The sequence below is a fragment of the Nerophis lumbriciformis genome, linkage group LG30 (assembly GCF_033978685.3).
Source record: "Nerophis lumbriciformis linkage group LG30, RoL_Nlum_v2.1, whole genome shotgun sequence".
NCBI lineage: Eukaryota > Metazoa > Chordata > Actinopteri > Syngnathiformes > Syngnathidae > Nerophis > Nerophis lumbriciformis.
The window spans coordinates 16,549,123-16,563,053 of record NC_084577.2 but is presented as its reverse complement, the minus strand read 5'-3'; the positions used below and the strand labels follow the sequence as shown (position 1 = coordinate 16,563,053).

The 13,931-nt window shown below is 38.2% G+C and overlaps 2 protein-coding genes across 4 annotated transcripts in view; one reads left to right on the top strand and one right to left on the bottom strand.

Moving 5' to 3' along the window:
- The window catches only part of egfem1 (EGF-like and EMI domain containing 1), a 147,324-nt gene extending 136,740 nt beyond the window's left edge, over window positions 1-10,584 (top strand). Inside the window, 6 exon segments of the mRNA XM_072911978.1 lie at window positions 2,390-2,518; window positions 2,676-2,804; window positions 9,435-9,563; window positions 9,697-9,825; window positions 10,081-10,130; window positions 10,132-10,584. Of these exon segments, the coding sequence (XP_072768079.1) occupies window positions 2,390-2,518; window positions 2,676-2,804; window positions 9,435-9,563; window positions 9,697-9,825; window positions 10,081-10,130; window positions 10,132-10,227 (662 nt within the window). The 3' untranslated portion in view covers window positions 10,228-10,584.
- The window catches only part of LOC133572716 (EH domain-containing protein 2-like), an 84,942-nt gene that overhangs the window by 54,986 nt on the left and 16,025 nt on the right, over window positions 1-13,931 (bottom strand). The gene's annotated exons all lie outside the window — the stretch shown is intronic.

Here is a 13,931-nt window from a genome sequence, read left to right as displayed (position 1 = left end):
CCTGGCATTATTCACCTAAATATGCTTTTAAATTTGTGACCAGTGGATAATATGAATCATGACGATACATCGTTGTTATTATGATTGTATCAATACAAAGCATATCCTGGGAAGTTTCCCTTTAAAAAAAGACGAACTAGTGACACCTCGGTTTGTAACAGTTATGGGCAATGACATGCAAAAGTCAAACTTGTACATAACTTTCTCCTATGCTGCCACAGAAAGATTTATTATATTTTTACTTGTCTTCTATCAACTCATCCTTGTTCCAAATTGTTGGTGCTATGTTCGAATGTTTAAAAGTGAGCTTAGATGGCATTATGACGTCCGTGTCTAGTTAAGCGTTGGAAGCTACGTTTGTTGCTATCCATTTGGAACCAATCATTTCGGATTTTTGTCAGGGGGTATAGGTAGTTTTAGACATTTTTGTTTTAATTTACGCAACCTTATTATTGAACTTTTACGGCCATATTTATTTTATATGAACAATTCTGATGTAATTTAAAAAAACATAAAATTACATATGTAAATGAAAGAAAAATATATACTTCAAACTTTACAAACGCCCAGGGGCCCCCCTTGTGCATGAGTGGCCTGACATACTGTACAATGACGCGACTCACCCCCCATAGGTTACCACCAAAAGTAGTAAAATTTTACTGTACACAATTGAAAATGACACCACGTTAACTATTAAATTGTTTGTACAAAAAGTGATAATTGTAACAACAACAAAGCATGCTGGGAAACGTCTCCTCCTCAGACCTGCCAACTATTCCCTATTCTGTGGAAGATTTCAAGAAATTGCTCGTCTACCGATACCCTGACTGAAGTTACAAATTTCCCGGAGTCTGATACTTTTTGTGTGCCTATAAAATACTGTAGCTTTTGCCTAGACGTTGAAAGAATGACTTTATTAAAATGAACAACCACACCAAAACAACATCTGCAGCAGTCTCTCTTAAAGGGGAACTGCATTTTTTTTTTTGTTCACAATCATGATGAAACAACGAATGCATTTTTTTAAATTATGCATTCTAAATAGTAAATAAATGCAATCAAAAGTCTGCTTACAATGGAGCTTGTGGATGTTGCTTTATCCTGTCTATAAAGCCCTTAAAAACATCTAAAAAACCCCATTAAGGTTATATATTCATGCTATAAGTACATATATAATGTAGTAATGGTCACATTTATAAGAACATTTAATAGTTACGTATTTTGCTCATTTTAAGCATACGTGGCGCAATAATAATTTTAAAAAAAACACTGAGATGTTCGCTTTTTTTTCTTCTTTTCAACATCAATGATTACTACTCACTGCAAAAATCATGAGAGCCAACAAACATAAAAAAACTAACTTACTGTACAACGTCAGCTGTCATTAGGAGGATGACTGCTAGGATGTTCATATATTACCATTAAATGAATAATGACTCTTAATCCTCGTGAAGTGAAGTGAAGTGAACTATATTTACAGTATATAGCGCTTTTCTCTAGTGACTCAAAGCGCTTTACATAGTGAAACCCAATATCTAAGTTACATTTAAAACTGTGTGGGTGGCACTTGGAGCAGGTGGGTAAAGTGTCTTGCCCTCGTGAAGAAAAAGGGGGCGGAACCAAGCGTCTTTTTGTGTTGTTCTCACCATTTCCGGGTCTAAATTGTCTGTTAAAGTGTACCAACTTGTTTGAATAAGTCCTCGTCCTTCTACTATCCAGGTAAGAGGCATGATTTATGGTCTGGAATAAAGTTTGACAAGCAAGGAAACGAAGACTGATTAGTCGATCGTGTCAACATAGGCACATAAGCTTGTGATCACGGCACCGCTATAAATAGTTTGTCTGTGTTAGCACTTATAATAACAATATCACTAATACGTGGTTTTTATTCAACTCTCAGACTGTCGGAAAATAGAAATACTCAAGCCAGAACGAACAAACGAACAAACACAAACGCTGATATTTAAAAAAATGCAAATTTCCTCCACACTAGGGTTAAAAAAAGTTAATCTATGCAAGTGGAGTTAAACAAGAATGTATGTCCACATTCAAAACACATTCAACTTTGTTCATGAAAATGTTGTCTAAGCCAGAAAAATGGGACCACAGAAGACCGGCAGTTAACACTTTGGTTCATCAATATTGTGTTATATTAGATGATGTGTATGTTCTCTTTAAAATCAGTGCACACTCACACAGAGTTTATAAAACCTCATAAACATTATTTTTTATTTGTCAGTGTTTGTTTTAAGCGCTTGTGCAATATGTGTCAATAAATCTGGTCTAAAGTGGATTTAAACCCCTGCCCTATAACATTAAGAGATCAGAACGGCTTTTAATTAACATCACATACAATACCACTAAGTATTTTAACCTGTTGTGTGTGTAGCTTGTTTGCAGGGAAAATATGGGGTAAATTGTTCTCAAGACTGTCCTTGCATCAATGGTGGGACCTGCGATCGCTTTATTGGCACCTGCAGCTGTACCGCTGGTTATTACGGCCACTCTTGTCAACACGGTATGCAAACGTTCATTTTGGATAGAGATACCAACCTATTAAATAGTACAGAATATAGACAAAATCCCTGTGAATGTTTTATGATGGTATCCTCAGTGAGGAACCACATTTTCATAAAGTCATGTTACACTTTTTGATTTGTTTTGTTTTTTTCTAGGATGCCCACTTGGATTTTTTGGCATAAACTGTGCTCTGACTTGTGACTGTAAGGTGGGGCAGAGCTGTGAAGCAGTGACAGGACAATGTGTATGTCCCCCAGGATACTATGGGTTTCAGTGCCAAAGACGTGAGTAATTGTTTGAATATGTACTGTAAGCATCAATACAACATTTTTTGTGGAGCGGCACTAATCGTACATCATACCTGTCAACATTCCCATTTTCCATGGGAAACTATTTTATTTTTCCTTTCTTTTCCGGCCCTCTCTCGTTCAAGACGTGTTATAACTTTCATCTTCTCTTGAACAATGGTGCAGTACATTGGTAGAAGGCAGATCCGGGTGGATAAACCAAAATGTGTTTTTTGGCAGGAAAATGTCCGCTATTTTCAAATAAAAATGTTGACAGGTATGTTGTACACTGTAACCTACCTAAATATGCCCGAAATGACTAATTCTATGGATGAAACAATTAATCTAGCTAAAACTGCTAACAACATAGCTTGTAGCATGAGTGCAAGAGACATACTGGTCTTATTGATGTTCACTAAGCTCATTGGGTGCATGGTGACAGTGATAGCATTTAGGGCTCGACGATTATGGCAAAAATAATAATTAACATTATTTTTGATTGATCTTGAAATCACGATTCATAACACAGTTTGAAACACTGGTATTTATTGTGCAAACCAAATTCAACTTTAAACATAATTTAACAGAACAACCAAATAAAAATTTGAGACGAATGAACAACAAGTAAAATTGGTAAATGGTACAAAACTCAAAACCAGTGAAGTTGGCACGTTGTGTAAATCGTAAATAAAACCAGAATACAATGATTTGCAAATCCTTTTCAACCTATATTCAATTGAATAGACTGCAAAGACAAGATACTTAAAGTTCTAACTGGTAAACTTTGTTATTTTTTGTAAATATTAGCTCATTTGGAATTTGATGCCTGCAAGATGTTTCAAACAAGCTGGCACAAGTGGCAAAAAAGACTGAGAAAGTTGAGGAATGCTCTTCAACAATTATTTGGAACATCCCACAGGTGAACAGGCCAAATGGGAACAGGTGGGTGCCATGGTTGGGTAAAAAAGCAGCTTCCATGAAATGCTCAGTCATTCACAAACAAGGGTGGGACGAGGGTCACCACTTTGTGAACAAATGCGTGAGCGAATTGTCGAACAGTTTAAGAATTTGTCAACAAGCTATTGCAAGGAATTTAAGGATTTCACCATCTACGGTCCGTAATATCATCAAAATGTTCTGGAGAAATCACTGCATGTTGATCCCTCAGGCGGTACTGCATCAAAAAGCGACATCAGGGTGTAAAGGATATCACCACATGGGCTCAGGACCACTTCAAAAAACCACTGTCAGTAACTACAGTTTGTCGCTACATCTGTTAATGCAAGTTAAAACTCTACAATGCAAAGCGAAAGCCATTTATCAACAACACCCAGAAACGCTGCTGGCTTCGCTGGGCCCGAGCTCATCTAAGATGGACTGATGCGAAGTGGAAACATTTTCTGATTTACGCTGTGTTGAGCGATATCAAATACGTTTTCTGTTGATGACTTAATTATGGTGTAATACTGCTCACTAATAAACAAAGGAAAATAAAACATAACCTCTTTAGTGGACGTAACAAATAACATGTGGCAGTAATTCCTGACAAGGCTGAACTGTCTTAGGATGAAACAAGGTGGACAGGACACATACTGTACTCTAAAGCATGTGTGCATTACGGTGTAGACTTCCCAGGTGTAATGCTACAGTATAAAGACAGATGTGAGCACACATAAAAAGAACTTCTAAAAACGTCAAATGAGGGTTGTTATATTGAGCAGACAGACAAGTCGAGAGGACTAGACTGTATTCCCCACCGCTTAATGCATTCCTCTTGCATCCTCGTGCCCTCCTGCCAGCTTGCAAGGCACTCAGCTGCAGTGTGAGCACTTAAATGGCCACTTCAGTCCCAGCAGGAGGGCCAAACAACACAAATACACCCCTAGCTCTACCTGTGTGTGCTTGACCAAGGACTTGTGTAATTGTCATTTCTGTAAAAAAAAAATGTAATCTGTTGTGGTATAACACATTTGTTTGTACAGCGAAATCTCTCAACATAAATAATTGTGGGGTGCTGGTTGGCCTCTGGATTGTTACAATTTTGAGTTAAACTGTCTGAAGTCTGAAAGTCTCTCGTAAATCTTCAAACCGCTTTCTGACCTCTTCAGGATGCGCCGTTTTTTGGGCGATCTTATTCACGTGCCTCCACTTTGACTGTGTTCTGTCCCCGCCAGCCACGTTGTAATTTTTAGAACTTTCATATGGAGTCTACTACAGTGTTAATTTTGACAGGAGTTTTTAATTAAGTTTCAGTCATCCTCTTTTGATGCTAATGTATTTTTGGTTTTAGTCATATTTTTGTCATAATTTAGTCATCTAAATTACAGTACATATTGTCGACTGAATATCAAAAATAACGGATCATTGAAGTTGACTTGGAAGCACTTTTATTATTTATTTAATATTGCAGAGCATCTCAAAAACTAAATACACAACAAGACCTGCACTTCACAAATATTTCATACTAACCTTATTGAGTGTTATTATGTTAGCTAAAATTAAGCATGTTTTCAAAAGCTGAATAATGACTAATATGGTCACATGAAAAAACAAACTAGTTTTATTCTATATTGCGTACAACTACACTGAGTGTAAATAACTGGCGTCTTGGCCGTTTATATAGAGAAACCAGTGTTATACATCTAGAATGTATATATACAGTATACATCACAAACCTGTCCTCCTTTGGGTGTTGTCAAGTTGTGCACATAATAGCTGAACAGTTTTCAGAGGTCATCGATTATAGCAGTGGTCCCCAACCACCGGTCCGTGGATTGACAACAACATAATAAACACAAGATACACTTACAATTAGTGCACCAACCCAACAAACCTCCATCCCCCATTTACACCCATTCACACTCATTCGCACAAAAGGGTTGTTTCTTTCTGTTATTAATATTTGTGGTTCCTACATTATATATCAATATAGATCAATACAGTCTGCAGGGATACAGTCCGTAAGCACACATGATTGTATTTTTTAATGACAAACCCCCCGGTCCGTGGGACACATTTTCAAGTGTTGACCGGTCCGCAGTTACAAAAAGGTTGGGGACCACTGGATTATAGTACACTGCACAAGTATCTTGCTTATTAGATTGGCCGGCAAGCTCGCCCATGCTGTACTACAAAAGTGTTTGAGAGAAGCAGTCTTGCTCCTTCTGTACTTTATTTAATAGTAACAGTAATTCAGTACAGTATGAGTCATTTGGAAATATTAGTTTAGGCATATTCACTGTTGCACCGATGTCCTGACGATTTGCTTGCAGATGGCACTTCAAGTTGGTTGTATTCTTACAAGAGAAATTCGAGCCACAGGCTTTATGTGTTTTGTTGTCAACCGTTGCCAAGGTGAAATGTGTTCATGTCTTCTCTTTCTTCCAGGTGTAGAAGACATATTGTAATGATGTGTGTAACAATACAGTAGGGAAAGAACAATATGAGAATTTCATATTGCGGTTATTGTGATTAAAATGATCACAGTTTTTATTATCGCGGTATTGTGGAATGTGCTCAAAACGTTTTTTAAACTTAACCAAAATAAATAGACACACTGTTAGAAAACCCCCTATTTTCCATGTCTTGTGTTTTTTATGCTTCACTGAAGTGTTTTATCTGTTTTAATAGCTAAACTTCTAATTGTTGTACTTAAAATATTGGTTTGTTCTGTAGCACTTTAAGGCTTATTTAAATGTGCGTAACAAATAAAATATATTCTAATTATGTATCACTTCTGGCGGGCTTTGTGTCCTACTCTGTTCAGCGGTACTTGACCGCACCATAAAACACCATCTTTTTTCCTCTGAGGATCGATCATCATAATTCTGTGCTAAGAGAGAACAGCTTGTAGGTTTTAATGTGCACAATTAAATATCTTAGTTGCTCAGACAGTAATGTGTTTATGTAAATTTAGATTTATGTTGTTTTCAACAGGGAAATACATATGTCTCTTGTTTTCATGTTAGCATTTAAGCTAGCAAGCTGGCACTAGTAAGTCCCGGGTGAGTTTATCAATCTCGGTTTCTAAATCATTTTAATTTAAAAGGTTGATACTAACCGTCCGTAATTTTTCCGTGGTCATCATTATTACAGTTTATCGTTACACCCCTACAGACTTGTTTCCCAGTGAAAAATCTAAACACTGTGTATTACAAAGACAGTAGTTCTGATTGGATCCTCGCCGTGATTTAACCCTGCCCCTTTCCTGCATGCTACTGTGATTGGATAGAGTCCTAACTTGTCCTACCCGCCTAAAGACGAAATTAAATATGATTAGATTACATCTCTTTCAACATTTGCGTCTCATTTTTATTCTTCCATTAAATTGTCAATTAATTTTGTCATTGTTTTTGTCAACGTGCATTTGTTGTGATTTGTTATTGTCCTATTTTAGTCAGGGGAAAATAGCTTGTTGACGATAACTAAGAAACATTTTTAGTCAACAAATTTTAACACTGGTCTACTGACAGATCTACGTTCGAAGTATACGCTACTTTGTATTAGAAATTGCAACAACAACGGAGGATGCATGTGCATGTACGAGCCAGTCTGTCCCACAACAAGAGGATAGAAAAAAAAGAAGGAGCCTATTGACTACAGTCTTGGACTACAATGACAGATTTGTGCAAAGCTCTTCGGGTAAATCTTGACCATATATGGACAATTCGCTGATGTCACCAATGGCAAAAATGTCACAAATAGGTCAAATTCCAACTGACTCATATGGAGTAAATACGAAGGAAGGCAAGATTATTTTATAAATATCTTCACCATTCGCCCATGATTTGATTTCAAATTTTTGAGACTTATCCAGATCCCAAATACACAAAAACATGAACCAAGAGGTAACACAAGTTACAAGAGGGGTGAAAAGAGTGAGTAAAGCTGTTGAACAGAGCGCCCACGTAAGTGAAGAGAAAAACACTCAACACTGACCTGTGAAGGCTCAGCTTGGGACTTAGGAGAAATTGGCACGGCAACTGGGACCTTATGTGCAGGCTTGAGCCAATCTTGTGATGATGCCACAAGCCGGCTATTGTAAGAATCCCACAATGCAGAAAAGGCCAGCATCATGCAGGAAGAAGGTTGAATAATTAGGAACCAGGCAGAAGAAACATAAGACAGGTCTAGCAGGAAACTTGAAGGCAACAGAACACTAAATAATGAACTGGCACTGGAGGACGGAACAAGGTGGAAGTAAATGGAACTATTTAACAATGAGGAACAGGTGCGCTGGAAGAACAAGGAACAGAATGTAAAGGTGCTGCAAAACACAAAGACTAAACAGGAAATACTGACAAAACAAGAACAGGAAGTGATACTGAACACAGGGAAATAACGAACAAAGTCCAAACAGTTATGTGGGATAATGACATATCTAACGTAATGCATTCCCCAAGTCTGCCCACATCAAGCACAACATACTTTGGACTGGTAATAGCCGTGATAGGGGAGTTGCGGGAGCGAACGGAGGGCGTCATGACGTACCAAATCAAAATGAGCCAATGAGCTCAGTTGGCACAAATGACCAAGCACATGCACAGAGAGACTCTAAGTGGTGCCCAAGCCAATACCTTTTTGCCCTGTGTGGAAAAAAAAATCCCTTTCTACTGGAGCCCTTTTTTCTTTCATTCATTCAAGAATCAACCAAAGTTCTCTATCATTAATTCCCCCCAAATATGTTTTTTGATATCTTTTGATATATATTTACTTTCGTGTGAAAATTCGGCACTCACAAACCCAACCAAATGGGTGCCATTTTTCCTGGCTTGAATATAATCTGTACAGCAAATATGGGCATTTGCATCAACAATTTGATTTGCCTGAGTAGTTTCACAGGACAAAAAAGAAAAAGAAAAAAGAATACCTGCCCCCAAAATGTACGTTGGTAGGTCAAAGGAAAAACAAAAGTGTTTTATAACTCTTACCTCAGTAAAGTCAATATAAAACTGCTATGCCGCCTTGGCATTAATAGAAAAAGTCAACGAAACACAATAAATGGGCAAAAGCTATAAACAAAACAAATGCTCCTTAGACATTACATCTTTAGGGAAAAGGTTTGGCTACAATATAAACCTAAATAGTATGGTCGTTTTAGTAATACGGGTCGTAAATCTGTCATGACAGTGTTTGAAGCAGCTAAATTGGCAATTATCTCTGTCTGCTTTTTTGTACGGACGTTGCCGCAATGCTGCTTAAGCACACTAAAACGAAAGTCGGGCACGACTCTTGTTGTCGTAGATCCTTGGTGCACATGCAACCTTTGTTTTCACTGAAATATAATTGTATCCATGAGGCAATTCAGTCTATCAAAGTACGACAAACAAAACCTGCAGAGCACGATGACCACGTTGATGATCAGCTGTCAAATCAGCTATCTATGGCCCCCCAATAGTTGTTGTGGCTCTAAATACCAGAATGTTTACGCCAGGGTCCGTCCCTAAATTTAGGGCACATGCATACCCGAAAACTATGCCAATGTCAACCAGAGCTGTGAAAACATCCTCACACACCAAAATACTGTTCACTCACCACACCCCCAAACCACAACACCACCCGAGCTTAGTATGCTTAGAATGTGTGCTTAGTCAGTAGATCTGATCTGGGTTTTTTTTTGCTTCTTAGGGTGCGAAGCTGGAAAGTTTGGATATGAGTGTGAAAGGTCATGCGACTGTGCAGGTGACGCCCCGTGTGACCCATCAACTGGACATTGCCTCTGTTCCCCAGGAAGGACTGGACAGAGATGTGAAAAAAGTAAATCATTTTTACCAATAACACAGTAGACGTTGACAATACCGCTTTTCTTTTCACATTTGTTTGACATAAAGAGCCACATTTCATGCATCGTTTTGTCTCCTCTCTGTGTTTCTTTCATCTATTTCTCAAGATTGTGGTGGCGACCGATTTGGCCCAGACTGCTCTTTGCCTTGCCAGTGTTCTAACAGTGCCCCATGTGATGGGATGACTGGGCGCTGTCAATGCCCACTCACCTGGCTGGGTCCCACTTGTGCTGAAGGTAATACTCCCACATTTACACTCACACATCCACACACACACACACGCCCCGCTCTGTCCACTTCAATATCTGCTTGCGTCTCCTGACAGTTATTTTAATGTGCACCCAGCATGCAGTCAGACTTGAGGCTGTCTTCATTTTACATCTACAAAGACGAGCTCACTAGAGACTATGTAACAGTTACTTTTCCTTCAAAAACACCAGAACATTTGCTTTTGATTTTCAAATTGTGCTGATTTCCCCGTTCCCTTTCAGCACGGCTTCACCAAACACCAGGACAGCTGAACTTTTCTGCGTCCCAGAGAAAGAGAAGAGCGGGCAGTAAAACCGCATAAACCCCACGTTAAAACACCCTTAGCTCTTGGAAGCTTTACAAAGATCGTCTTGGTGAAGGAGATCTAGTATTTCTATGCATTGTGGAACGCTTCTGTCAGAAAGCGGTGCTTCATCACTTAGCCTGGAGCTTAAATATTCAAACAATGACTTTGACATGCGAGCCGGACTCAAAGAACCATGAAATGTACTGTAAAGGATACTGTATGTTTATTGAGATAAGCCATAATATTGATAACATGACTGAATTCTATTTTTTTCGTCCAATCAAATGTGATAGGTTCCAGCTCAACACCGCAATTAATTATTTATTTCTGTATTAGTATCCTAACAAATTGACATTTTGTCTATAACTGAAGGGAAGAACACATTGTACTACAATTGCCACTTTGTATTACTGTAAAAGGTGTTTCTCCTATTTTGTTTACCTACTGTAATTGACCTTAAGTAGTACCTCAAATACGAGCCTAACTGGTTCTGTGCCGGAGCTCTTAACTCAAAACCAAGTCAACGTCTCCCATTGAAATTAATTAAAATATATTTAATCTGTGCTTGTCCCCTCCCAAAACAGCACCATTTTAACATGTAACATGTATTTTAAAAAGAAAAAAACAACTTATATAAATGTTACACAAAAATACTACTAAAGAATGTACTACACACAACTACAGTAATTTAATGAAGTAATGTAATTGTAATATACAGCATTTACCTTGGAGAGTGGACTTCAACAGTATCTCTTTCAAGCTGCTTCTCCGTCAAACACACTAACTTTTCCATATTTTCACAGATAAATGTCCGCCGTTTAGATATTATTAAAAAATTTTGGGCTAGACTTAGACACGTTCGGCTTCAGTATGGTGCGGTGATGAGTAACAATGATGTGCTCAAACTGCTTTGCCAAGTTACCGACTCACTCGATCATGTTTTTGATGACTTCTTTCTTTAATTAATCTACTTTCTTTTTTGGGGTTGGTAAACAAAGGTACCGTATTTTTCGGAGTATAAGGCGCACCGGCCGAAAATGCATAATAAAGAAGGAAAAAAACATGCAGGTAAAAGCCAGTAAATTAGAATATTTTGAAAAACTTGATTTTTTCAGTAATTGCATTCAAAAGGTGTAACTTGTACATTATATTTATTCATTGCACACAGACTGATGCATTCAAATGTTTATTTCATTTAATTTTGATGATTTGAAGTGGCAACAAATGAAAATCCAAAATTCCGTGTGTCACAAAATTAGAATATTGTGTAAGGGTTATATTTTGAAGACACCTGGTGCCACAAACTAATCAGCTGATTAACTCAAAACACCTGCAAAGGGCTTTAAATGGTCTCTCAGTCCAGTTCTGAAGCCTACACAAACATGGGGAAGACTTCAGATTTGACAGCTGTCCAAAAGGCAACCATCGACACATTGCACAAGAAGGAAAAGACACAAAAGGTTATTGCTGAAGAGGCTGGCTGTTCTCAGAGCTCTGTGTCCAAACACATTAATGGAGAGGCAAAGGGAAGGAAAAACTGTGGTCAGAAAAAGTGTACAAGCGATAGGGATCACCGCGCCCTGGTCAAGATTGTGAAAAAAAACCCATTCAAAAATGTGGGGGAGATTCAGAAGGAGTGGACAGCTGCTGGAGTCAGTGCTTCAAGATCCACCACCAAGAGACGCTTGAAAGACATGGGTTTCAACTGCCGCATACCTCGTGTCAAGCCACTGTTGACCAAGAAACAGCGCGAAAAGCGTCTCACCTGGGCTAAGGAAAAAAAGAGCTGGACTGCTGCTGAGTGGTCCAAAGTCATGTTTTCTGACGAAAGCAAATTTTGCATTTCCTTTGGAAATCGAGGTCCCAGAGTCTGGAGGAAGACAGGAGAGGCACAGGATCCACGTTGCCTGAAGTCTAGTGTAAAGTTTCCACCATCAGTGATGGTTTGGGGTGCCATGTCATCTGCTGGTGTCGGTCCACTCTGTTTCCTGAGATCCAGGGTCAACGCAGCCGTCTACCAGCAAGTTTTAGAGCACTTCATGCTTCCTGCTGCTGACCTGCTCTATGGAGATGGAGATTTCAAGTTCCAACAGGACTTGGCGCCTGCACACAGCGCAAAATCTACCCGTGCCTGGTTTACGGACCATGGTATTTCTGTTCTAAATTGGCCCGCCAACTCCCCTGACCTTAGCCCCATAGAAAATCTGTGGGGTATTGTGAAAAGGAAGATGCAGAATGCCAGACCCAAAAACGCAGAAGAGTTGAAGGCCACTATCAGAGCAACCTGGGCTCTCATAACACCTGAGCAGTGCCAGAAACTCATCGACTCCATGCCAAGCCGCATTAACGCAGTAATTGAGGCAAAAGGAGCTCCAACCAAGTATTGAGTATTGTACATGCTCATATTTTTCATTTTCATACTTTTCAGTTGGCCAACATTTCTAAAAATCCCTTTTTTGTATTAGCCTTAAGTAATATTCTAATTTTGTGACACACGGAATTTTGGATTTTCATTTGTTGCCACTTCAAATCATCAAAATTAAATGAAATAAACATTTGAATGCATCAGTCTGTGTGCAATGAATAAATATAATGTACAAGTTACACCTTTTGAATGCAATTACTGAAATAAATCAAGTTTTTCAAAATATTCTAATTTACTGGCTTTTACCTGTATATAAGTCGCACTGGAGTATAAATCGCATTTTTTGGGGAAATTTATCTGATAAAACCCAACACCAAGAATAGACATTTGAAAGGCAATTTAAAATAAATAAAGAATAGTGAACAACAGGCTGAATAAGTGTACATTATATGAGGCATAAATAACCAACTGAGAACGTGCCAGGTATGTTAACGTAACATATTATGGTAAGAGTCATTCAAATAACTATAACATATAGAACATGCTATACGTTTACCAAACAATCTGTCACTCCTAATCGCTAAATCCGATGAAATCTTATACGTCTAGTCTCTTACGTGAATGAGCTAAATAATATTATTTGATATTTTACGGTTATGTGTTAATAATTTCACACATAAGTCGCTCCTGAGTATAAGTCGCACCCCCGGCCAGACTATGAAAAAAACTGCGACTTATAGTCCGAAAAATACGGTATGTCCATTTTCAACTCTAAGCTAATGCTTGCAAATAAGACCAGATGTTTTGTTCGGAGCTTAAAAGGCTTACTGAGACACTTGCTTCGCCAACTAATGGTGGGGACTCTATAACTTAAATTTTTGCTTGGAATTTAAAAGCATTGAAATTAGCTGATACAGTTCTTATCTCTAAACAAGATGGGGCACTCTTAAGTTGAGGTACTACTGCATTTGAAAGGAATATGCAATGTGTGTATATGTGCATAGAAAAAAAAAAATATTATAAATCCCATTGCATATACCGGTACAGTAACTTTCTCTGTCTCGTTCTGCATTTTCACATTTTGTTCCAAATAATTCAAGATAGCTTCAGATTTTTTTCTACCTTTTAATTTGTACTAAAGGCTTTTGCAACTGTTTTTTGTTGTTGTTTTTAATATCCTGCAGCAAAAAATCAAGCAGTACCGAAACTATCCTGTACATATTACAAGTAAAATACTTGCACTTTTTGTTGTTTGTTCATTCAAGTGAGCTACTCGTGCCGGTGTTCTGTCGAAATGAGCTGCTTTGTTGAAGAAAAGCTACCAGTTACATAATTCGATTTACGTTATCGTGCCAAAAAAGGCTTCCCAATGTTTGATTTAGATATTAAATAACGCTCCCACTGTAGAATATCTATTATTT